Source organism: Peromyscus eremicus, chromosome 7, assembly GCF_949786415.1.
Source record: "Peromyscus eremicus chromosome 7, PerEre_H2_v1, whole genome shotgun sequence".
Lineage (NCBI taxonomy): Eukaryota > Metazoa > Chordata > Mammalia > Rodentia > Cricetidae > Peromyscus > Peromyscus eremicus.
Window position 1 is genome coordinate 3887821 of NC_081422.1, and position 24214 is coordinate 3912034.

Sequence of the window (24214 nt, forward strand, 5' to 3'; positions counted from 1 at the left end):
CAGGGGGCAGGGTGAGCTCAAGGGAGGGGGAAGCAGGGGGAAGGGTGAGCTCAAGGGAGGGTGAGCAGGGGGCAGGGTGAGCTCAAGGGAGGGGGAAGCAGGGGGCAGGGTGAGCTCAAGGGAGGGGGAAGCCATGGCACAGCTCTAGCATTCTTTACCCACTGTTCATTCTTTCACCCAATCATTTTAGCTCTCCTTGCTGAGTTTATTCCCTGTTAAAATACTACAAAAAAATAATTATTTAAATCCAAATAAATCATAATGAGCCAGGCATAGTGGTATTCCCAGAACTTGGAAGGTGAAGGCAGGAAGATAGGGAGTTCAAGATCATCCTGAGCTATATATAAGGAGCTCAAGGTCAGTCTGAGCTACAAGAGACCCTGCCCCATAGTTTGTCCCCACCTCTCGTGATAATAATGAAAATAAAAAAAAATGAAAGCACTGATGATGTTTCTCACTTTTGTGAGCTTATGATAGACTTCTGAGATGGGTATGTATTAACCTCATTTCATCCCACAAAAAGTGCTCTTATCTGTGGTTTCTTAGAAGCAGAATTGAGACTGTATATTTATCAATCATTCAGCTACATTCTGGGCACTGTTGCAGTGACATGGTGTGAGATCATGAAACAGCCATTGCACAAATGGAACTTGCTAATAATCTCTTTGTGAGCTGAGAATTTCCTGACTGTGTGATTGTTCTTGACTTTGGGCTTGTAGCTGAAGAATACAGGTCCATGACTTTAGGCTCTGGCTCTCAGCTTTCTTATGGGGACCATGAGTCACATCACTGTCTGACTTTCTGCACTGAATGTTTGTGAGATGGCAGAGCTGCAGACTACATTATTTGTTCTATAGAATCAATGATCATTGACTACTTTAATTGTTACTTCAACAATTCAATACTCTCTTGGCATTTAATATTACAGATAATATTATGTTCTAGAAGATGAGAAAAAACATTACCAATACTCATAGTTCCATTTCTTCAGCATTATTATATATTGCAATGGATTACCGAAAGTACCTGTTGGAACCAGTGCTTATTTTTCAGCTAAGATAAAGGGGAAGATACTAGGCCAAAGAGGTAAATATCCTCTTATCTTAGGTCTTTAGGTACTAGTAGTGCTGGGTTGGAGGAGATTCCATGGTCAAAGACAGGAAAATGAGTTCAAGTCAAGAAAGTGAAATGAAAAGTCACATATGGCATACAGAATCAAAGCAAGGAGACAGGAAGTGCAGAAGACCAGAGCAGGACACAAGACAACAGAAAGCTTCAGTAGCCCTTGGTTCTCAACTTCAAGTGGGTCGGAATTGTGTGGAAGACTGGCCGGGTAGATTAGGTGTAGTTGAGAATTTGCTGATCCTTTGGTCATCGTTACACCAGTGTTTACTGGTCTAAATGAATCCAAGAGGCAGGTGACAGTGCTTGCGTGACTTTTCAGGAGCTTCAGAATGTGACGGGGTGAGCTGAGTTTTGTTAAAGGGCTAGGGACATAATAGATACGAATGCCATTTTACCTTTCTTATTTTAACTGAATGTTTAACAGTCAAATGCATAGTTCAGATTTTATGAAGCTATAAATATGAACCTCCTTCTGTATTAAGATACAAAACAAGAATCTATACTCCTGTTACCTAAGTACACATAGGAATCACTGATGGATGGCTTATGTTTTTGGTTTAACAGCTCCTGCCTTGTTCTGGTTAAGTCTGCTCTGAAAAGTCAACTGTCAGAGTCTGTTATTTTTTCTGGAGTGGCTTTGTACCTTGAGCCGTAGATTTATTGAACTCCCAGAATTTTCTTTGTAAAGTGCTGATATTACTAACTATACAGAGTTATCAAGGGGGTTAAATGCAGTAGTGAATTAAAAGCCACTTATCAGAGTGCCTGGCACATAATAATTGACCCATAAATGTTAGCTATTATTGGAACACCAAAGTAAATGCTTTTGTTCAGGAATGTGACTGTGCATAATGTTTGTAGTTATCTTGTGTTCAACCTGATAGGTAGTTCTCTGTACCTATAATTAATTGCTACTCTCCTGCCAAGAGTAACCTTGAGTTGGCATGAAGTTATAAATTATATATAAACAATATATTTCAAAAGTTAAGGTGTATTATAAATAGCCAAGAATCAAAACTGCCTCTAACAATTTCACACTAAAAAGAACACTTCCTCTTATTCATTGATATTTATTTATTTATTTTTATTGGAAGGAAGGTTGTTTCTGGCCTACCTGTATCACTGTACATAAGTTGAGATCAGAGGACAAACTGACATCCATTATCTCCTTTTGTCTAGTGTGAGACAGACCTGTTATTCATTGCTGTATACGCACGGATAGCTGATCCATGAGCCTCCAGGAATTGTCTCCAGCTCCACCTGCTGCTGGAATGCTAGATTATGGATGCATGTCACTGCTCCTGGCTTCACAGGGGTGCTGGAAGTCCAAACCCAGGTCCCCATGTTTATGCAGCAAACACAATCCCCAGACGTCTCCCAAGTCTCACCACCATCATAAACATCAACTGTGGGGCAGATTGTCTGGATTCCTGTTCTTACTACACTTTTAACTAGTTCTGCTATTTTGAACAAGACACTTGACCTCTCTGTGGTCCAGAAACCTCATATGTCAAACAATGACAGTGTAGTTTCAATAATTCCTATTACAGAGCAAAACACACACAAGCAATGACTTGACCCTGGAAATTACATGAGAAGACTTTAAAATAACGTCTGACACAAAATAAACATGGATGTAATCTTCTGTTACTTGCACTGAGTTTATATTAATGTATATTTTGGAAGAGATTTGTTTGTAAGGAAAAACTCTTAGAAAACTGTTACTTTCCTTCTCTATTTCAATACAATGCCATCTGTAAATTCACCAAACTGGAATCAAGTATTATATAAAAAGATAAACTCCTCTACCCACCTCCTCCACCGCCTCATTCCAGATGTGAGTGACATTTCGTTTATAACCACAGTTTGTATCTTTAAGATAATCTAACCTTCAATGACGTGCTCAGGTAGATGTATTAGAAAGCTCCTTTTACACAGTCTCTCAATGTGGACTTTAAAGGATGCTCTTGACTTCACTATTGCCAAGTTCTACAGTGTTTCCTCAGTGGCCCTGGACTTTGACATATGAAAGTGTCTCTTTGCAGGGCATCTTAGCTCAGATGTGGTTTCCCTCCCGTGACACTTCTGGTTCCCTCAAGCATGCCTCGTGTCTCCCAACACCCAAGCAGATCCACTCACACTGAGCTTGACCTTCCTCCTGGGGGCTTTAGGATGGATGGCACCATACTTGTGTTCTAGGGGCTCAGTGTACCCACACTCTTTCCTCTGGAAGCTCAAGGCTCACATCTACTCTGCTCATTCATCTCGGACCCAGCCTCCTATGCCCAAGCCTGGCAACATTTCCACTGGAATTCCTCTTCACTATATCACATTGAACCTGCATATCCTCAAACAAACTTTCCTTGCACGCCCCTAGTGTCACACACACCCTGTGTGATGATTAGGATAAATTTTCAGTGTGACACAGAGGAGGCAGGACTCTAGGCCCGCCTGTAAGGAGCTGTCTGGATTGCTCTCTGCTTTTGATTGTCTGTCTGATATGGCCACCCACTTCAAGCTCCTATCATTCCAGCAGTGAGACCCTGTAACCTGGAACTGTGAGCCAAATCATCCATTTCTCCCTTAAGTTCCTTTTGTCTGGAGATTTTATGACAGCGGCAAGTAAAGAATGCAAAACACCCTGATAGGGCTGTCACCGAGTCTGGTCTTTCCATGCCATTGCAGCCTCTGGCCCATTCCTTTGAATTCTGAACTTTATTGTATGTCCCTTGACACTGGGCTTCACTGCCGCCTGCCCTGCTGTGTCAGAACTTTTGTAGCAGTTATCCCCCAGGAGATGGCTCCTCAGCGGCACTCTTCTTGCCGTTCATCTTGCTGACCACCAGTGGGTTGATCTTCCTTCTGCCAAGCCACTTGCTCCTCCCAGAGCTTTCTGGTTTCCACTCAAATCAAGTGCAGACCCTTCAGTGTGTCCCTTAGGTGGTTCCAAACTCATCTTTCAAGCCTGTAGACCAAGAGTCAAACTGAACTGTGATGAACAGGCCTCTGCAGCCATCCCAAGCACACATCTTATATTCATTTCCCCCTAGTTCACGTGGCCTCAGGACAACACCTGCCCGTTAGCATTCCTTTAGGCCTTGTTTACATTGTGTCACAAGTCTCCACATTGTTTTGCAGTAGGAAGATGGAATCTATTCTTTAAGTATCTACCAATTATACCCAAATCTGGCATAGCATCTGGAACAGGAAATATACACACATAATGCATGCAATGACTGGATATTGCCCCCCAAAAGACCAAAGAAACATTCCCTCAAACCTTTTAGTACATAAATGAGGAATCTGAAGTCCTGAGATATGTATTTTAGAATTTAGTAGCCTTTTGAGATGTATGATTCCTTCTATTCCTGACACATTATATTTATGGGCTTTTGACATTATTGATATAAATTTATGTTTTAGAAAAGTTTATTGTTTATTAAACATAAATTTCACTTAAAAATTCATCTACAATACCAAGTTTAAGAAAACAGCACAATTGTGAACACAGTACTCAAGTAGTAAGCTTGAATACGATGTGGTATGTCATAGTTCATCTGCATTTGATGAATAATTGCTGGCTGGTTAAGAGCACACATTGGTCAGCCCAGGAAACAGCATTTGCCTGAGTTCTCTACACGTGATTGTTTAATATAAGGTCAAGGGTGAGGAGAAGAAGGTCATCTGGAGGATTTTTTGGTCCCAGCTCTTTGAGGATGTCTGTTACAGAGTGAGTGCGGCCATCTAGGTCTAGGGAGGCAACCCCAGCCTCCTCAGCTGCCACATTGCTCCTCTTTGGAATGACTCCCTCTCCCTCGGTCTGACTGAGCAAGCTGTAGTTCATTAACCAGCCAGCACGTTCCAAAGAAAGTTTCCATTTGCATCTGCTTGTAGGAGCACCTGCTGATCATCCTCTCTCTTATTTTAGAAGTTTTAACAGCTGGCTTCAGCAGCCCCACCTTGTAAGCCTTCCTCCACCAGGCTCACTTGAATTACAGGCCTCAAAGCAATTCTTTGTGGGATGGTACAAATAGACTCTGGTTGGAGGGCTGTTTATTATGGGATTTAGAAACCTTAAAAATGCCAAGAACTCTGAATACTGAAACATACCAAAAGATATCCACCATGCAGCATTGCAATTCTGATATCCACCTTTGTCATTTCACAGATTAAGTGTACAGGCCCTAAAAACCGCCCTCATTTCAGACACTTATAAAAATCTCCAGATAGCTACACTGCCGACCAGCTAGCTACTAATGCAAGAGTCCCTGTGCACAGCCTTAAGTCACTAAGGAAAACACTAAAACCCCAAAATTAGGTGTGGTGAATTGTAAGACCCAGAGGGCAAGTCCTGGAAGGTTCCACGTGTTCCTGGGTTATGTCACTTCCTGGTGAAGCATGTGTCACAAGCAGGAAGCTTACAAGAGATTTTACTGTGAATCTCATTGCACAGGCATGATTTTCTGAACCAGTGGCGATGAGTGTGTATCCAGCCCCACTGCCATCCTTAGACTTTGGCAAATACCTCTTTAATCGCATTGTCTTTCTGGTGTGTCTAGTGTCCATCCTGAAACTGTCTAAAGACCCCACAGTAAATTTCTCCATGAGAATAAACTTAGATGTGGTCCCAGGGGCCCCATCATGAAAACAATGATACTCCTAACCTCCTAACCACCTGAGAATATCAAAGGTCTGGAGCCTATTCCCAGGAACCCAAGACAAAGACCAAATAAATTGTCTGTTACAAAACATTCAGAAAATACAATACAGATTAGATCTATTTAAGTCACAAATTTCTGGGGTTTATACTAGAAAATTTCCCTTAAAACTATTTGTTTGAACAAATTCTAAGTCGTCCTGGATATTATTAGAATTTCTTCACTTGTCTTTTTCACTCATTTACTCAATACTATTTGTTGGGCCCTGTAGTTGCTATAGAGACTGTTAAACCTAAGCTAAGATAAAAGAGGAACTGTTGGAAGTTATTTTCTCATTTGATTCCAATGTAAATGAATCTGAGGTCTGAGATAATTGGGTGTTTGTGTCTCAAGAGTGACTGAGGAAAGCCCCAAGGATAGGAAGTATTAGGCACTGGGAGCTGTAAGGAGTTTGGGAAAACAGGCACACTAGAAATACGGACTTTTTGTTGACCCAAATCAACCACTGGTCTTATGTCTTTAAACAAAATCATGAAGTGCTTTGAGACGTCATGTTATAAATTGTTCTTTTTGTTGTTTTTGCTTTCCTGTAATTGGAGCAACATACTAATTTCTACAAGTTGTGACTACTAACAGAGAGCAATCACCTCACAGACTTGTACCGAAGAGATGAGAACATCCAGGTGACAGGCAGTGGTCATGTGCAGAGTCCTCGCTTCCCCAGAAGTTATCCCCGGAACCTACTCCTCACATGGCGGCTCCATTCTCAGGAGAAAACACGGATACAACTGGCCTTTGACCATCAGTTTGGACTAGAGGAAGCAGAAAATGATATCTGTAGGTAAGAGAAAATAATCCTTTTTAGTTTTTAATCAAAGTGGGAGGAACTGAATTTAAAACATCACATTGAATATTCTTCTTAAACTGTTTGGAATTACCCAAGACATTTCTTATTAGTCACTTTTCCCATTCCTATACAAAAGCGACTTAATGGAGAAGTTATTTATGCTCACAGTCTGAGGATCTCATTTCAGCTGTAGTAGCTGGGCACAGCTGTACCTACAAAGAAAAGAGGCACAAATGTTGGTAGTCATCTTGTTTGTTCCTTTTCATACAGTGTAGGACCCTAGCTTGGGTAATAGTGCCACCATCTTTCAGGTAGGTTCCCATTCAAACTAACTTAATCAAGACAGTCATTCACAGGCATGGCCAGAAGCTTGTCTCCTGGATTATACTCGATTCTGTCAGGTTTTCAGTCAATATTAACAATAACAATGGCCTTTCTTTTTAAAAAGTGTCACATTGGCACTGTATAAGGCTCACAGAAATGGACACTGCCATCAGTCACAATTACATTTCCCTGAGGACAGACTGGGCATCTGTGACTTCCCAAGGCTCAGAGATACATCTGTGAGCAAGTAGACGCATCTAATCCAGGTCCCCGGGGCTGCATACTATAACCCAGGTCAAAGTCTGCCACAGGCACAAATTGTAAAGACCCTACTTGCTGCACAGGCTAGGCCACTGTAACCATGACAAGAGATGGTGGCAGAGACCCAGGCCAGGGACTTCCTGACATTCATTGGTAGACATGAGGAGGAGGCAGAGCAACCCAGGATCTACGTGCTCTTCTTCCTGATCAGGGGAGAAGATGAAAGCCAGCTAATGACCCTCCCTCATCAGCAAGCTTATCAGAGAAAGTCCAGGCTGTTGTTCTTTGACTTGTAGGCCCCCAGCATCTCACTCCCTTATTTATCCTGTGTGAAACTTGGGGAGGCTTTTCTTCTTCCTCTTTGTACTTTATTGGCCGTACTTACTCTGCATTGCCAATGAACTGAACTACTAAATCTTTCCGCAGTTTATTTTCCTCTGGATAATAAAAAGAGGTGCATCCGATTTGGTTGTCCTTTGTTGCATATTTATTATACTGACAACTTTTATTATGCTGCTGTTTTCCCCAGAAAATAACAGGATTGACTATTATTTTCTAGGACCACAGAGGGTAATATATGCCAGAAAGCAGAGATAAATACACATGGAAAGCTAGTTAATATTTACAAAGAGAGTAAACTAAAGATGATCTTGTATCTTTCAACCTTGAAAAAGAGAACTATTTTTGTATGTGTGTGAGCTGACAAAAAAAAGGCAGGAGGGACAAGCAATAAATAAGATGCTATTAAAAGAGGTTAAAGGTGATAACATGGATGATGGTATGGTCTGTCTCCACCAAGGATGTGTCAGACACCATCTTAGCTTCCTTTGCAGGGCTGTGCTACAATAGCCTGACAATAGCAACTGGTGGGAGAAGGGTCTGCTTGGGCTTACAGTTCAAAGGTGCCATCCATCGTGGCAGGGAAGTCAAAGCAGCTGGTCACATGGCAATGCCAGTCATCAAATGGGGAGGGATGAATTCTGGTGCTTAGCCAGCTTTCTTGTTATTACGCAACCCAGGAAGTAGACCCAGGGACTGGCTCCTCCTCAGTGGTCTTCTCACCTCAACTGACCTGTGCCCAGAGGCCTGTATCCTTAGTGGTTCTAAACCTTATCAAGTTAACAATTGTGGTGTGTCTTCACAGACACCAAGTATATGAGGTTGGAAGCTTTGTATTTCTACTCCGAACAATTCTCTACCACTTGCTGAGTGTCCTATAGTTAAATTTAATTCTGGCATAGCCACTTGGGTTTCACATCACCACTTGGGTTTGGCATCCAACTCCACAGGACCGGAGAGTTCAATCCTGTGAGTGTCCCCTTTGTTGAATGTCAGCTGCAGGTCCCTGGCCTCCCATCTTCTGCCCCACCCAGTGAACCAGAGCCTCCCAACCCTCCTTGGTTTTGCTGACTTGCTATCACAGTCACCCTTGGTGTCCTCAGTCAGTGTAAACTGCGGTGAAAACTACAGATGCTCTTCTCGCTCTGTCGCTTGGAAACCGCAGGGAGGGCGGGTAGGTGAGAGCCAAAGACAAGGACCAGATGTCTGTTTTCTCATCACAAAGAGGAAGCCACTGATGAACTGGGATTTTGATCCTAGACCATATTCGAACAAGTGTTAGGGTGGTACGTTTTCTCGACCCTCCATCAGCTCATGCTGCTTCTCAGATTTCCCAGGATAAGGTAGAACGCTAAGAGAATGATGGAGATAAAACAGAGCCTAGCCTTTCCTCCCCGCTAGCCTGGGATGTGTGCTCCACTGGGATTCAGCTTAAAATTACACTGAAGTTTTTAAAATAAAAGTGACCTAGTGTTATTAAAAATCTTTCAAATAGATTCATGTTTGTGCAGTAAATATGATTTATACATATCATATATAAAATAAAATGCAATTGATTTCTTACCATCTGCCTCATAACCTTGCTGATGCATACACTGAAATACTTTATTGCTTGAATAATGACTCTTTCTCAGTGCTTTTCACCTTCCAAAAGCCATATAAACATTAAATAATTAATTTACACAACACTCAGTAGACATCTAGCTGGTAAAATTGTATAAACTTCTATTTTTGCCTACAGAGAAACTGAGGCAAAGGACATAAGGGACTCATAAATCACTGTCAGGAATATTTAGTCAGCATATTATTTTTAGCTGCTCGTTAGATCGTCCTTCCCAGTGCAGTGAAAATTCTGCAAAGCTGAGTAAAGGCAATAATTCCAGGTGGTTTTTCTGCACATTCGGACCTGATATTTCTTATGCTGCTTCCTTCTAGTAACCCTAATGAGAAAATAAATAAACAACTAAAATGAGTGCCCCGTTCACTGAAGTGTATCACTTGCTTGTGACTTTAACACCTAAAGTCATTTAGGGGAAGGTAGGAATAAGGAGTGAAAATTTTGACCAACTGGAAGACAGATTATTTAATGGATCTTGTAGAATGGTACGAGACTTGAGGGGTCCTAGAATAGAATAAATGCTCCATAGAGAATGTAGGTATGCCACTGAAGGAGCATAAGCTGGGATGGGTAGAAGAAATACAGGATCAATGGGTACACAGAAGATTAATGAGTCTGCGCTCTACTTTATTGTCCTGGGATTCTCTATTTCTGTGACTAGTGCTAAGAGTAATCCTGTGTTAATGCAGAACTCATTCAAGCCCTGTTGCAATCAACCAGTAGTTACTAACACATATAGCCACTTAATATTATATGCTTTCCTTTCTGAAAAAAAAAATCATGTGTTATCATGTGGTCTTTCTAAAAGATACTTAAAGAAAAGAGACCCCTTGATCTATGGAAATGTCTATCATGTACTTCTCAAAGAAGCATTGAGTGGGGCAAATTGATTCAAAATGAGAAGTGGTTTGCAAGCTTCATATGGTGAATATTTGGACATGTAACTCAATCTACCTCTAAAATATGTTAACAGATTACAGCTACTTACTTTTCCCAGAAAATGTTCTAAGCTTCATATACTGAAAGTTCTTTTTAATTATATAAGATGTTGCAGCTGTCATAATGGAGTAAATCGGGGTTCTCTCCATGTAGGTTATTGAATTTCAAGTTTGCCGAACATTCCACAAACTGGTTTTTGGTTTTTTCACATTTCTACAGGTTTCAATTAGTTGGTCATAAGAAATCAAGTGTGAATCTTGATTTGTCAGGAACTAAAATCAACTTTAGTAAAAACATTAATGGAATCACATTGTTTCTAGGTATGATTTTGTGGAAGTTGAAGATATCTCTGAAACCAGCACTGTAGTTAGAGGAAGGTGGTGTGGCCACAAGGAAATCCCTCCAAGGATAACGTCAAAAACAAACCAGATTAAAATCACATTCAAATCTGACGACTACTTTGTGGCAAAACCTGGATTCAAAATTTATTATTCGTTTGTGGTGAGTAGCGAAACTGCTCTGTGATTAAAACAAACACTGGATTTATAGGGCATAAAGATCATTTTCTGTGATTACATACAGTACTATGAGGGGCAGTGTAGTTAATTCCTTATTGCATGCTTTATTCCTTCCCTATGAACAAGATAATCATAAAGCCTTTCTTTGTAAGGAAAATCATTTTGGATCTAGTCTTAGGGCCATGAGCTTTGAGGGAAAACAGAAATGGGAAAGAATCTGTAGCAAAGTGTGGTCAATTCAACCTAAGCAAGGTAAATATATCTAACCAAATGGGTGGTGTGTGTGTGTGTGTGTGTGTGTGTGTGTGTGTGTGTGTGTGTTAAGCACATTTTGAGTTAAAATAGAAAGTAAAATATTTCCCTCTTTGCTTTGAAAAGTTGTTCACAAATTTTATCAGAGGATTAAAATCCTGCTGATTTTAGCTTAAGTAATGCCCCAGAATTGAGTAGGGTCTATGTTGTTGCCTAAGAGCCAAAGGGTTAGCAGGCATCTCCATAAAGCCCTACTCTGGCCCAAGAGTCTGAGGGTTAGCCAGCATCTTCAAGACTATAAAGCCCTACTCTGGCCCAAGAATCTGAATCCTGTTTGATACATTCATGCATATTTATAACCTGCTTCTACTTGTGCCTCTTAACAGCCATTTCCAACATCAAATGGCTGTGTGTTTGGAAATATTCATTCGCATAGTGAGCTGGAATGTACATTAGCTTTAACTCTCGCTGTTGGGCCACATGTGGTCATGTATCTGTTCCTAGCATAAAGGATGGGTGCCAAGTAGAACACACACTCTAAATGGCATCAATTTGTTCAGTCTTTTTGTCTTTCTGTTTGAATTGAATTTAGAATAGAAAAATATCTTGCTATTTTTGTCATCTAATGTTTTCTTCATTGTTCTGAGCTATTAAACACTAAGTGAATTCTATAGCAGAACATTGTCAATGAAAAACTATCAGGAGCTGACACTGGTTCCAGTTTTAATTTAGAAACAATCCATCCATTGTGGTTTGGATTATTGAAGACTTATGTGGTACTGCTAAGCATTGAAATTAAGTGTGAATGTTTAGTTTCTCCATTTCTTTCCCTTTTAATGTATGTACTCAGTGATACATATGTTCACGGTTGTTCATGGGCAAAGCGGACTTGGTACATTTAGTTGGTGATGGGCAGACTGGCTCAGCAAAAGGTCTTTTCCTCTTAAAACATCAAGGACTACTACTCCAGTACATATGCCTTCTGTGATGCCCTGGGCATGGTTAAGTTAAATGCTCCATAAGCCAGACAACTTATTTCCATTTTTATTTTGCTTATTTATTCATTGTATGCATGTAAGTGGACACATGTTGTATCTGTTTGCCCATATAGATGCTTGTAGAGATATATGCTCACTTTTCTACCTCATTTTTTAATTTTTTAAAATTCTTTGATAATTTCATACATGAATACAGTGTAATAAGGTCATACACACCCCTAGATCCCCCTTCAACAACTCCCAGATAACCCCCAAGACAATCTCTCTCTTTTTTTCTCTCTGTTTCTCTCTTTCTCTTCCCCTCCCTTCCTCCCTCCCACACTCCACGGAGCTGAATTACTGCTGCCCATATGCTAATAGGTATGGGATACCATCTACTGGGCAACCTACTCTGGATTACACCACTGAAAAGAAACAACTGTCTCTCTATCAGTAATTATCAACTGTTAAGAGCTCCTCGGCTAGGAGTGGGGCCTTATGACCTCCATTACTCTTCTAGCTGGAGTGCTGACTGGTTTAATCTTGAGTAGCTCATACAGACAACCAACACTGCTGTGAGTTCAATGAGTGCAATGATTCTTATAATGTCCAGAAGACGTTATTTTCCAGCCATCATTCCCAAAGTCTGGCTCTTAACATCTGTCTGCCATCTTTTCCATGATGTTCCCCAAGCCTAGGGATTAGGGTTGTGATTGGCTGTCCCATTTAGGGATGAGCACCCCACAGTCTCATATTCCCTGTACTTTAACAAGCTTTGAGTCTCTATGTTAACTCATCCTGCCATAAAAAGCAGCTCCTATGAAAAGGGTTGAGAGTTGCACTATGGGTATAAAGGTAAGTATTCAGAAGACAGTGTGATGATAGTCGCTTTAGCAAAATAATAGTAATGGGTTCTCCCCAGCGTCTATGACCATCCCAGCCACGAGTTTTTGGCTAGGCTTACAATATGAAGCATGAGTCTCCACCTTTGAGGAAAGCCTTAAATCCTACCAGAAATCTGTTGCTTACCTCCGTAGAAGCCATGTCACTATTTTGTCAATAGGCAGATCTTGCCAGACCAGTCATTACTGAAGCTTGTAGAGTTCACAGCTGGGTCAGACTGGTGATGGCTTTTCTCTCCCTGTAGCCTGCAAAACACCTTGTGGCAGTGTGAAAGTTAACAAGCAGGACAGGAAGCTTCCAGATCAGTGCCAGTTGGATTTCTCCATGCCTTATAACCAAAGCATGTGATGTCTTCCACAATAGTTCTAGTGGGTAACCAGGAACATAGTTTGTATTACTTGGGTAGATCTCTGGGGTTACACACCCTCCATCCAAAAACTTGGCAAGTTATATTGTAAATGGACTTTCTTTGGACTGTCAGTTCCCAGATAATGACATGGAGACTTCTTATTAAGTATGAAAGCTTGGTCTTAGTTTAGGCTTGTTCCCAACTAACTCTTAAAACTTAAATTAACTGTTTATATGAATCTGCATCCTGCCATGTGGCTCATTATCTCTCCTTTTGCTGGTGGACCTCTCACTTCCAATTCCTTTCCAGAGTTCCCATCTCTGCCTGGAAGTCCCGCCTATCCTCTCTTGCCTAACTGTTGGCTGTTCAGCTCTTCATTAAACCAATCAGAAAGTGCCTTAGACAGACAAGGAAGGACAAAGACACATCTTCCCACAGTGTGATCATATATCCCACAACAGTATATCTCACACTTGGCACAAGTTTTTGTGTTTCTTTCACTGAAACTAGAGTTATCTGTTTGGGCTATATTGACTGGTCAGCAGGCCTCCAAGATCCTCCTGTCTCTGTTCCCAAGCATTGTGGCTACATGAACTCACCAGCACTCTTGGCTTGTATGTGGATTCTGGGGATATGAACTGAGGTCCTCATGATTGCAGATCAAGCAATTTAGTCACAGAGCCACCTCCCCAAATCATAAGATATCTCATTTCTAGTACCAATGTTGTTAAGGTAAAACAACTGCAGTGCAAATATGATCTTGCAGAATAATTAATGTAATTATGTGAAAAGTTAGGGGTCATGATGAAGATGATTTGTTCATTCTCTAACCAATGTTAAGTGGGATATTAGATAGCTGTGGGGGTCCCTGCAAACATCAGAGGAAACAAATGGAGAGAGGAAAAAAGGAAAATTCATTTCAGCCTTTCTTAGTCAGTGCTGGTTGAAACCTTCAGAGAGTCTGACACTGGGCAGTTTATTGTAAGCATAGTTAAATACATTACAGTTATGGAAAAAAGCTTCCTGGTATAGCACAATCCCTGATGCACAAGAAGGCATAATTACATCCAAAGTCAACTCAGTTAAACAACACAAATCCTCTATTATAATTTTGTAGCTGCTAATATTGCTTATTGATAATTTCCAGTTTGTGAAACAACAGTAAAATATCAGCCACAGAAAGACAGACACCTAATTCTCATTCTCAGCTGAACCATTTTTAATGTAGTGTTTTATTAATTCTGTGAGAATTTCATGCAATGGACTTGGATCCTATTTGCTCACTCCACTGAGCTGAATTATTAAACAGAAGTAGTAAAGGACTTCTTCCTTTTATCTTTAGAATTTGCAGGAATTCCATCATGATTTACACAGCCAGACAAAATTTTAGAATACTCTGAACATCTTCTGGTGTTTGACCATTTGCGCAGAATTGTCAAGCATGAGTAGTGACATCTACAGCACAGTCTATTCCCCTCAGTTTCTCCCTGCAAACACGTTCTTCTGGAAGTCTGAGGGCTGTGGGAGCTGTGCTATTGCTTCATGGCATTAGGGGAACAGGTAATCAACTGGTAATTAAGTTAATTTGTGCAGAGATTAAAGGACCAATACAAACAGATAAAAGAGCAATGTGACAAGGAATGACTGAGGAGGGCTCAGACTAGCCAGAGAGTCAAAAAAGATGAGTTGAGGTAAAATGGCGACTGACATCTGAAACATTAGGAGGCAGTGATGTGAGGCTGTGGGGGCAGAGCAAACACTAAACTACAACCAAGTCTGGAACAGAGAGAAGCAGTGTCTTCCCTGAGGTGGTGGCAATGTTTTCAGTCACAGCTGCTGAAGGGGGAGAGCGTCAAGGAGGGTGGGAGAACCACAGCTAACACCTGTGTTAGGTGAGAGAGAAGACAGGCTGGGCTTTGTAGTACAGACCTATAATCCAGTTTTCTCAGGAGGCTTCGAGCAGGAAGATCACAAGTTCAAAGCCTGCCTGGGCTACAGAATAAGTTCAAAATCAGTTTGGGTAACTTAGCAAGACCCAGTCTCAAAATGAACAAAAACAGAAAGGAAAGAAAGAAAGAAAGAAAGAAAGAAAGAAAGAAAGAAAGAAAGAAAGAAAGAAAGAAAGAAAGAAAGAAAGAAAAAAGGAAGGAGGGAGGGAGGGAGGGAGGGAGGAAGGAAGGAAGGAAGGAAGGAAGGAAAGAAGGAAGGGAATAACTGGCTGAGCTATTAGTGAGTAATAGATTACTTGCCTACCATGTTCAAGGCCCTGGGTTCAATCCCTAATACTGCAAAAAGATAGAGCAAAGAAGGAAAATTCTTATCTTTATCCATAGTCCATCCTATATTGGACACATCTTAAGTTTTTCTGTGTTTATGTGGGATAAAATAGCTAAAACAGAAGGTCAGGGAAGACCAGATGCTAAAAAAATGATCAAGATACTGAACAGTGTTGACAGAAGGAAAGCTCAGGGTCCTGGCAGATAAAGTAGGGACAAATGATAGCTCCAAAGTCCCCAGTTCACTGTGCTGGCCCCGAAGCTAGCAGCTTCCACAGGTTGGTGGCACATACCTTCTTATGTGCAGTCTCCTTGCCCAGGTATTTAATAAACAGGGAAAGAAAATGTTAGTATCTTTCAAGTGTCCTAAAACATCACAAACTTTAGAGATCACTCTGAATGAGGTTTCTCCATGGGAACATTGAGTGAATCATTTATTTTAATCAGATTGCTTTCCTAATATATAAATATATAGCAGAACTATGATAGATTTCATAACCAACAAAGAGACAAAATCTACTGTAATCCTGGAGTAAAACATAATTTGACAAAGACATGGCTAGGGTAAATAATGGCAATGGTTGAAGGGACTAAAGACAAAGTCGGGCTCCTCTGGTGGAAGGCGGGGAGGGGGGAGCAGTTAGTGCCAAGAGGATGAGAGGAGCCACGTTGGTAATAGAAGAGAAATTCTGTTAGCATTGCTTGGCTTTCTCCATCATGCACTGATTTCAATGTACTACAAAGCTTATTGTCTATTGGGATCTTACTGCATGCTATATATATAGTAGTCAATTTAACAAAACTCCTGCTTTTATAGAACATATCATTTGTAGATACAATCCTGTCAACAACAGCAACAATGATAATATAATAGTTATATATTGCTATTGCTACATAATAATGATGATAAAAAATAATAGTTACTAAAGCTCTGAATTCTTCAAGAATTTTATATAGGAGATTCTATGTAAGACATCTAATGTATGGAGAGCCTGCACATCATATGCTGTTTAACCATGAATCATGCATGTCCATGAAAACTGCCTTAGGAACATTTAGGATGGAACACTGGCAGCTTAGAGAACCGGTGCTATGTGAACATAGCCAATGAGAAATGGAGCAGTGAGCACAGCGCAGTGAGGAGGTGGGCTGTGTGATCATAGCGCCAGGGCTGATGTGCAGCATTCTGGAAACTCAAAGCTGTGAACTTGTTTCAGACAAGAATAAATACACTCAAAACTGTGCATAACATTCCAGGAGGCCCTCCAGATCTCACCTGTGAGGTCTTAAGGAGCCCCAGGTATAGTGCTGAGCCTTACACACTTTGCCTCTGCATGTTAGGAGGCTTCTGGGAATGCTTACTTGCATGTTGACTAGGCCTTGTTTGGAACCTTATTTTACTACCATAATTAATTTTCCTTGTAAACCACATTCACTAATCACATGAGCAGATGACTCTCCTGTGTGCTGAGTAAAAACATTTCCAGCTTGGACAGAGATATTGTTTGATGACACTTGTAAAGTCCAGCATCCTGTTTATCTCACATTTAATTACACTGACGTGCAAGCAGTGAACTCGCACCCTTAAAATCCAGGAAGCTGTAGTATTTTTTAGATGATTGTGCCTTTCAGTACATAATACCTTCTCTCTACCACTGTGATTTTTGGCATATTCACATTTTGGCACATAGAGGCAAGGAGAAAATGAAGATGATAAGAGCTAGTCAGCCATATAGAAAGTGGCTTGCATTTTTAAGATGTGCCTAAGACAGATCACCATTTCAGTTTTAAAAAGTGGTGAAAGGGGTCAGAGAGATGGCTCAGTGGGTAAAGACACTTGCTGCCACTACTGAATTTAACTACCTGTACCCACGTGGCTGACGGCACAAAGTTGCCCTCTGACCTCCACAAATACACTGTGGCATGTGTGTGAGCACACACACACACACACACACACACACACACACACACACACACATACACACACACATTAAATAAATGTAGTAAAAGAAAACAATTTAAAACGGTGAAGCCAGGCCTGAGGGAGTGCGGCGGATGTAATCTCAGCCCTGGGGAGGCTAAAGCAGAATTGCTATTATTTTAAACCCAGCCCAGTAGTGATTTCTAGGCCAGCTAAGGCTACACAGTGAGACTTGATCTCAAACAGGAGTGACGAAGTGAGCCTCCTCCTAATGTTGCATATTTCACAAATGTTTCTGAAGACTTACTCTGAATAAGAAGGAATTCGAAGTCCTGTGGGAGAGAAATGAACACTTGAATGAGTGTGAAGGCTGTGATAAACACCTGATAGAGTCTTTGTAGTTCAGGAGGACGGGTCTGTCAACCCTAAGGGGTCCTGCGTCCACCAGAGTGAAGGAGAGGGTCCCAGAAAGATAGTGTTGGTTAAGAGAAGCAAAACTGGAAGAAAACTCAAAAGTGTTTCAGAATGACTCAGCCCTGCAAATTGAGAATCCATTGCACTTACCATTTCTTTATTCAGCTCAGTAGTGGTACAAGAAGCCAAAAGGTGGCAAGACAGTTTCATCCCCATGGCTCAGGACTTCCTAGTAAAGCTAGAACTGAGGACTTTTGGGGGGACAAAGTTCCAAAGAGGGGTGGTTCTAACTGATTTACCATCAAACAAAGATTCTTAGGAAAACTCTGAGGTCAATTAAACATGTGGGTCCGTTTATTCCTCCAGCTGCAGGAATATGAGTTTGGTTATAAATGGTCACAAATAGGTAAGGAAGCAGGCAAAGCGAGAAGACATTGACCCTTGAGGTGCTGAGCAGGTCAACTCTGGAAGTAGAAGAGAGCCAAGAGATGTTCAGTGCTGAAATCAGACCTCACAAAAAGAAAAAAAAAAGATAATGGGGCAAAAGTTGTGGACAGGCAAGAGAAGGAAACTGAAGAAGGAATGAAATATTTAAAGAAAGAGATCAAAAATATTACTTCTGTGTCAATCCTATGGAAACAAGGGCTTCCCTTAGCTAGAGCAATGGATGGTGTCCCCTGAACATGTATACTTGTTAACCAGTCATCTTTGGGAACTGAATTCCACTCACTCTGGTTCTAAGGCACCTGATGCTATGGGGAGCATTTCTCATTCACACCACAGGCCCTCTTCTCCTCAAGTGTAAGCAAAAGACAGTTGAGGAATGCAGCAAATAAAAAGAATCATGATCATTAATGTTCACCACTTAGAAAAACTAAAACAAGCTTTTGTGTCATACATTCCCCCTCAGTATAAAGATCATGTGAGTCTTACCTCCTTAGGTTCCCCCTTCTTGCCCCTGACACACTCTGTTGTAATGCTGTAATGCTGTTTTAACTTTCCTCTTAAAAACTAAAACCCAAACTCCCTCCTCCAAAGGTACATAATTGAACATTCTTTTCATTTTTATTGGCAAAAAACCCTAGTTGAATGAGATATTTTAACTATTTTAAAAATATTTAATTCACCATTTAGTTAAATGTAATTATGAACACACACACACACACACACGCACACACACACACACACACACACACATCCCACTCAAACACAACTGTCACATGTGTGATGGCACATTTATTTCTAGTTCTTTTAACCCATAAAAACCCATGAGCATATCTTACTATGACAGTTGGAGCTCTTTTACGGTGGGGACTGGCTAGAATTTCTATCACTAGACATTGCTCTAAGAAGTCCTGTGATGTTTAATTAGCTAAACTAATGAACATCCTTACATTACCTAAAATGCATCTGGGAGTTTGGAAAAAAATGTGATAGAAAGCAATTCCCAATGATGTAGAAAGTAAAAACACATGTGTAAACCACATCTTCATTTATATGAACCTGAGAGTATCCAAATCTGAAATCCTGTGGCCATGCCAAGGGCTCCCAGCTGCTCTGCTTTGGGGTCTTAGAACACTGAAGAAGCTGGAATTGAGAGCTGCTGTGGGGACAGGATGGACGGGAGGCAGCCGTGAGGATGGACGGGAGGCAGCTGTGAGGATGGAGGGGAGTCAGCCGTGAGGCCCCTTATGCTAGGGTAAGTGTAGAATACGGATGCAGCGCATAGTCAACTCTGAATGTCTCTGCAACATTCCAGCCTCAAGGAACCTTTACTAGCAGCCAGATTTTCATCAGTCTGTGTAGTTGGTGTCCTAGCAGACAGGGTTCAGTCCTGTATCCTGCTGAGCTGGCCTTCCTCGTGAAGAGCACTGAGAGCCTTGAAATGCTCAGGAGTTTTGAATACTTACATCTCTGACATTCCAAAAGTTTCATTGCAGAGGGGCTTTGATGAGATCTCAGGAGCTTTGTAGAATTTTAAGAAACCGCATGACCACTTGTTTGACTCTGTGTGTGTGTGTGTGTGTGTGTGTGTGTGTATGTTTCATACAATATATTTTGATTGTATTCTTTCCTGTCTCCCAGAGTAGAGGATATACAAGTCAGAGGCCCTCAGAATTGTGTGTTATCTATGAGGTCGAGGGCCTGTCATTTCAATAACCCAAACCACTGTTTCTTCATCTGTAAGCCAGGAAAGATCCACTTGGATAATAAGCTGTGAGGACTATCTATAAACCATATAAATTTGGCCACTGTCTTTTTTTTTTTTTTTTTTTTTTTTTTGGTTTTTTGAGACAGGGTTTCTCTGTGTAGCTTTGCGCCTCTCCTGGAACTCACTTGGTAGCCCAGGCTGGCCTCGAACTCACAGAGATCCGCCTGGCTCTGCCTCCCGAGTGCTGGGATTAAAGGCGTGCGCCACCACCGTCCGGCTTGGCCACTGTCTTTGTACCAAAGATGGAGTTATTTTTAAACCTTAGGAGGGTAAGAATCAAATTAAGTAGCTGTTTTAACAAACTCCCATAAGTGAGTAGGTTGTAAACAACAGAAATCTATTCCTAACTGTTCTGGCAGCATTGGAAATTTGAAATCTGGGTGTGAACATGTGTCTGATGAAGATCTTCTTGGCTGTATTCTGTAACCTTGTTCTCACATGAGGAGAACAATAGAGAGACAGCTATCTGGGATGAATTTCAGAAGGGTGCAAATCCCCTTAGTGAGAGCTGTACCCTTATGACTTAATGGTGTCATACCCTTGATCTGAATATCATCACACTGAGGGTTAGGATTTCCGTATATGAATTTTGAGAATGCACACTAACCAAGGCCTCTCCAGGAAGCTTAGAACCAAATAAACCCTGACAACACTTTAGTGTAAGATTGTATTAAGAAGTAGTTATACCATGTGAATCCAGTTCCCAATTAGAAGCATACATCTCTTAGACAGTGAAGGAAGGACCAGAGGCCCAAAGCTCTGATGTTATTCAGCTCTGTCATATCTACTGTTTCTCTCTGCATCACTTTTGAACTGGTAATGATAACTCTGAAGTATAGCTTTAATAAAAAATTCTAATATTAATAATAAGTTTAGATTTGAAAAGGTTCTTGATGTCACAGAGGTGGGAAAGTGTTCCTTCCTAATATAAATCTATGAAATACTGAACAAACAGCACTTAATATATTCCTTTGGCTCAAAGGTAAACCAGATCTCTGAAGGAAATAGACACAAAGCCACAGTGCTCCTGTGATGCTCTAGCATTTTTCCAGCTCTCTGAAGGAAATAGACACAAAGCCACAGTGCTCCTCTGATCCTCTGGTATTTTCTTTCTTTCCTGAAAGGCTAAATCAGGTATTATTGTAAGGGAGAAAACATCTAAACATCCCTAGTATTTAAGTCTCTGCAATAAATAGCTCTATATCAAATAAAAATATGAATAATTAATACACAATTTTTCCACTCAGCCACAAGAGATAGCCTAGTCAGGGAAGAACCTTTTTTAATTGTAGAAAATTAAAACTATGAATACAAAATTCTAACTAAGAAATCATTGCTGAAGGGAGCTCAAAATTAGAAAGACAGAACTTTAATTTAAATTTTCAATCAAGTACCTAGTTTTGATTTAATGTTGTAATTAGCATAAATGACTGTCTTGATTCAGTTTTCTTCTGAGTCTTTCATAAGAGTGTATGTAATAAGACAGATATGGTGGCATACACTGTGTAATTCCAGCACTTGGGAGATGGAGGCTGTGATCGAAAGACCAGCCTGGGTTACATTAGACCTTGTCTCAGAAAGCAAGGAAGGGGCTGCAGAGATGGCTCAGGAGCACTCAATGGTTGCTCCTCAGAGGTGTAGAGGCCAGTTCCCAGCACCCATATCAGGCAGCTCAAGGTGGCTTGAAACTCAAGCTCCAGGGAATTCAACAACCTCTTCTGACCACCACTAGTGCCTACACACAGGTAGCACACACACACACACACACACACACACACACACACACACACACGCACACATGCACACACACATGCACATATGCACACACACATACACACATGCACATGCGTGCACGCATGCACATATGCACACACACACACACATACACACACACGCACATACACATACATGCATGCACGCACACATGCAGGCAAACACACAAAATAAAAATAAATCAAGTTAAAGTGAAACAAAAAGTATTTTTACATAAAACGTATACAAACGTACATATTTATATGTATCTATGTATGTATTGTGGGATGCATCACTATGAAAATAAACTAGTAATTTGGGGGTGTTAATTTTTTAGTTCCAGGCAGCATGACAGAGCAGCCTTATTGCTGTGCAGTTTCCTCTTTGAATCATTTAGAGACCTGCCATCCACCCACATATCTTCTCTTTAACAATATACTCAATATCTCTTCCTCAGAAATAAAAATTACTAGCTGATGGTAAACATACCATGGAATATAAATTAATTCTTGAATAATTCATTAGCTTATTCTACAAACCTTTTACTTGAGTCTCATTCTCCAACACCAGGATTCGACATAGGCTTTGGAGATGTGGATAAGACCTGGCTGGAGCCTGCATTGCACCCAGTGAGGTGGGAGACATCAAAACACCTCAGCTAAATGCAAGCTGAGGGTCTGGGAGAAAGAAAGGGAGAAAGAGGACATCCCAGGGACAATGAACCTGCCAGTGAAAGAGAAAAGGAATAACTGAGAACCGTCCCATTCCAGCAGAAATAAGGAAATGTGTCTGGCTGTTCACAGTGTAGAGCTTTACCTATCCTAAGAATTTACATATAAAAGCAAGGTCTGAGGCTAAACAAGAGAAAGTGACCCAGGGCAACTCAACCTCCAGCTGTAGAGGACCAGTGAGGCAGCAGAAAGCCTCACAAGTCCGGGAAGTTGATTCATAAACAAGTGTTCCTATTAGAACCATCTAAGGACTTTTTGTAATACAGATGCCCAGAACATGAGCCTATATGAGATTCTCTTGGGAGACAGAGCATTCAAACTGTATTTTTAAAAGAAGTCAGCTCTGATACACAGGCTCCTTAAGAATAGATTTTTTTTTCTTGATAGGAATTCTCTCTACAGAAAGCAGACACCAGAATTAATCCCTGTGCCCGCCTACTACCATCCCCAAGATCATGCTGCTGGTCACTGCAAACCACTGAGCACACAGGTCCCATGATGGGTCCTACTTTCTGTCACTAGACTAGGAGCTTCAAAGATTTAGACACCACTTAGGATAGAGAAGGCAGGTACTCAATGTACATTATTACTTGAATTCATGTGTTGGTTCAAAAATATTTGGGAAAATTACTAAACATTTCTAAAACTACTATGTGCCAAGCACAGAGTAAGACTTCATGAAATGAGATATGGCCTGTGCTCTGTAACAGGTAAACGCCCCATATAGTTTTGAAGGAATTTGTAATACAAATTATGGGCCATGCTTAATTCTGTTAAAGTACTCAGTATAATGGCACATTTCTCTCATGAGATTTTCACATTTCTATGAACGTATTTAAGTCCTATGAAGAGAAAACTTTCAAGTTGTTCTCTTAATTTCATATCTTCAAGTCAAATAGCATTCTAGTTTGCATGTTCCATTGCCTGTGTAGAGTCACGAGAGCAAGTGCCCAGGACACCTACTGGGACAGAGAATAGTAATGCTTTGTTCTTCCAAGAGAAATGAGGGAGGAGAAGACGGAGGGAGGGAAACAGAAAAAAAGACAGAGAAAAGGACCCAGAAAAGGGGAGAAGGGAAAGGAATACAGGAGCGAGCAAGAGTTAAGGAGAGAAAGATGGGGAATGACAGAGAGAAAGAGAATACAAAGGAAAGAATATGAAGGGAGCAAGAGGGAAAGGAAGGGAGAGATGGAGGGAGGGAGGGAAGGAAGGAAGAACACAGGAAAGGAGGGAGGGAGGGAAGAAATACAATAAAAGAAAGAAAACAAAGTAAACCTTTTCCCTTATACCATCCCATTCCACCCCACCTCCACCCTAGCCCTTAAGGCAACTGAATTTTGATATTTTTGACATCACTGTTTCTGCTGGTTAGTTAACCAACTTGACACAAGTTAGAGGCATCTGAAAATGATGTCCTCCACTGAGAGTGTGCTTCCATCAGACTAGCAATAGACCGGTCTATGAAGCATTTTTTTTTAACAACTCTTGAAGAGGGAGGGACTGGCTCACTGTAGACAGTGTCACCCTTGAGCACCTAGGTGGTCCTGGGTTAGCCAGTAAGCAGCATCCTTCCATAGCTTCTGCTTCAGGCCCTTCTTACACATTCCAGTCCTACTTAAGTTAACGCCTTGGAAACTCCTTACTAGACTTAAATCAGTCGTGTCTGTCTGATGTGTGTGCACGCACTTACATGGTCTAAGTGTGGAGGTTAAAAGACAAGCTTGGAGCTGAGGAGCCCCCAACTGGATCAGGCCCTCTGGATAAATGAGACAGTTGATTAGCTTGAACTGTTTGGGAG

The 24214-nt window shown here is 41.0% G+C and overlaps 1 protein-coding gene across 3 annotated transcripts in view; it reads left to right on the plus strand.

The window, feature by feature from the left end:
* Pdgfd (platelet derived growth factor D) overlaps positions 1 to 24214 on the plus strand; it is a 213358-nt gene that overhangs the window by 128577 nt on the left and 60567 nt on the right. For 2 of the 3 annotated variants that reach the window (XM_059267278.1, XM_059267276.1), the window contains exons 2-3: positions 6420 to 6624; positions 10432 to 10612. In XM_059267278.1, the coding sequence (XP_059123261.1) occupies positions 6420 to 6624; positions 10432 to 10612 (386 nt within the window). The remainder of the gene's footprint in view (positions 1 to 6419; positions 6625 to 10431; positions 10613 to 24214) is intronic. The other variant, XM_059267277.1, reaches the window with a different exon arrangement.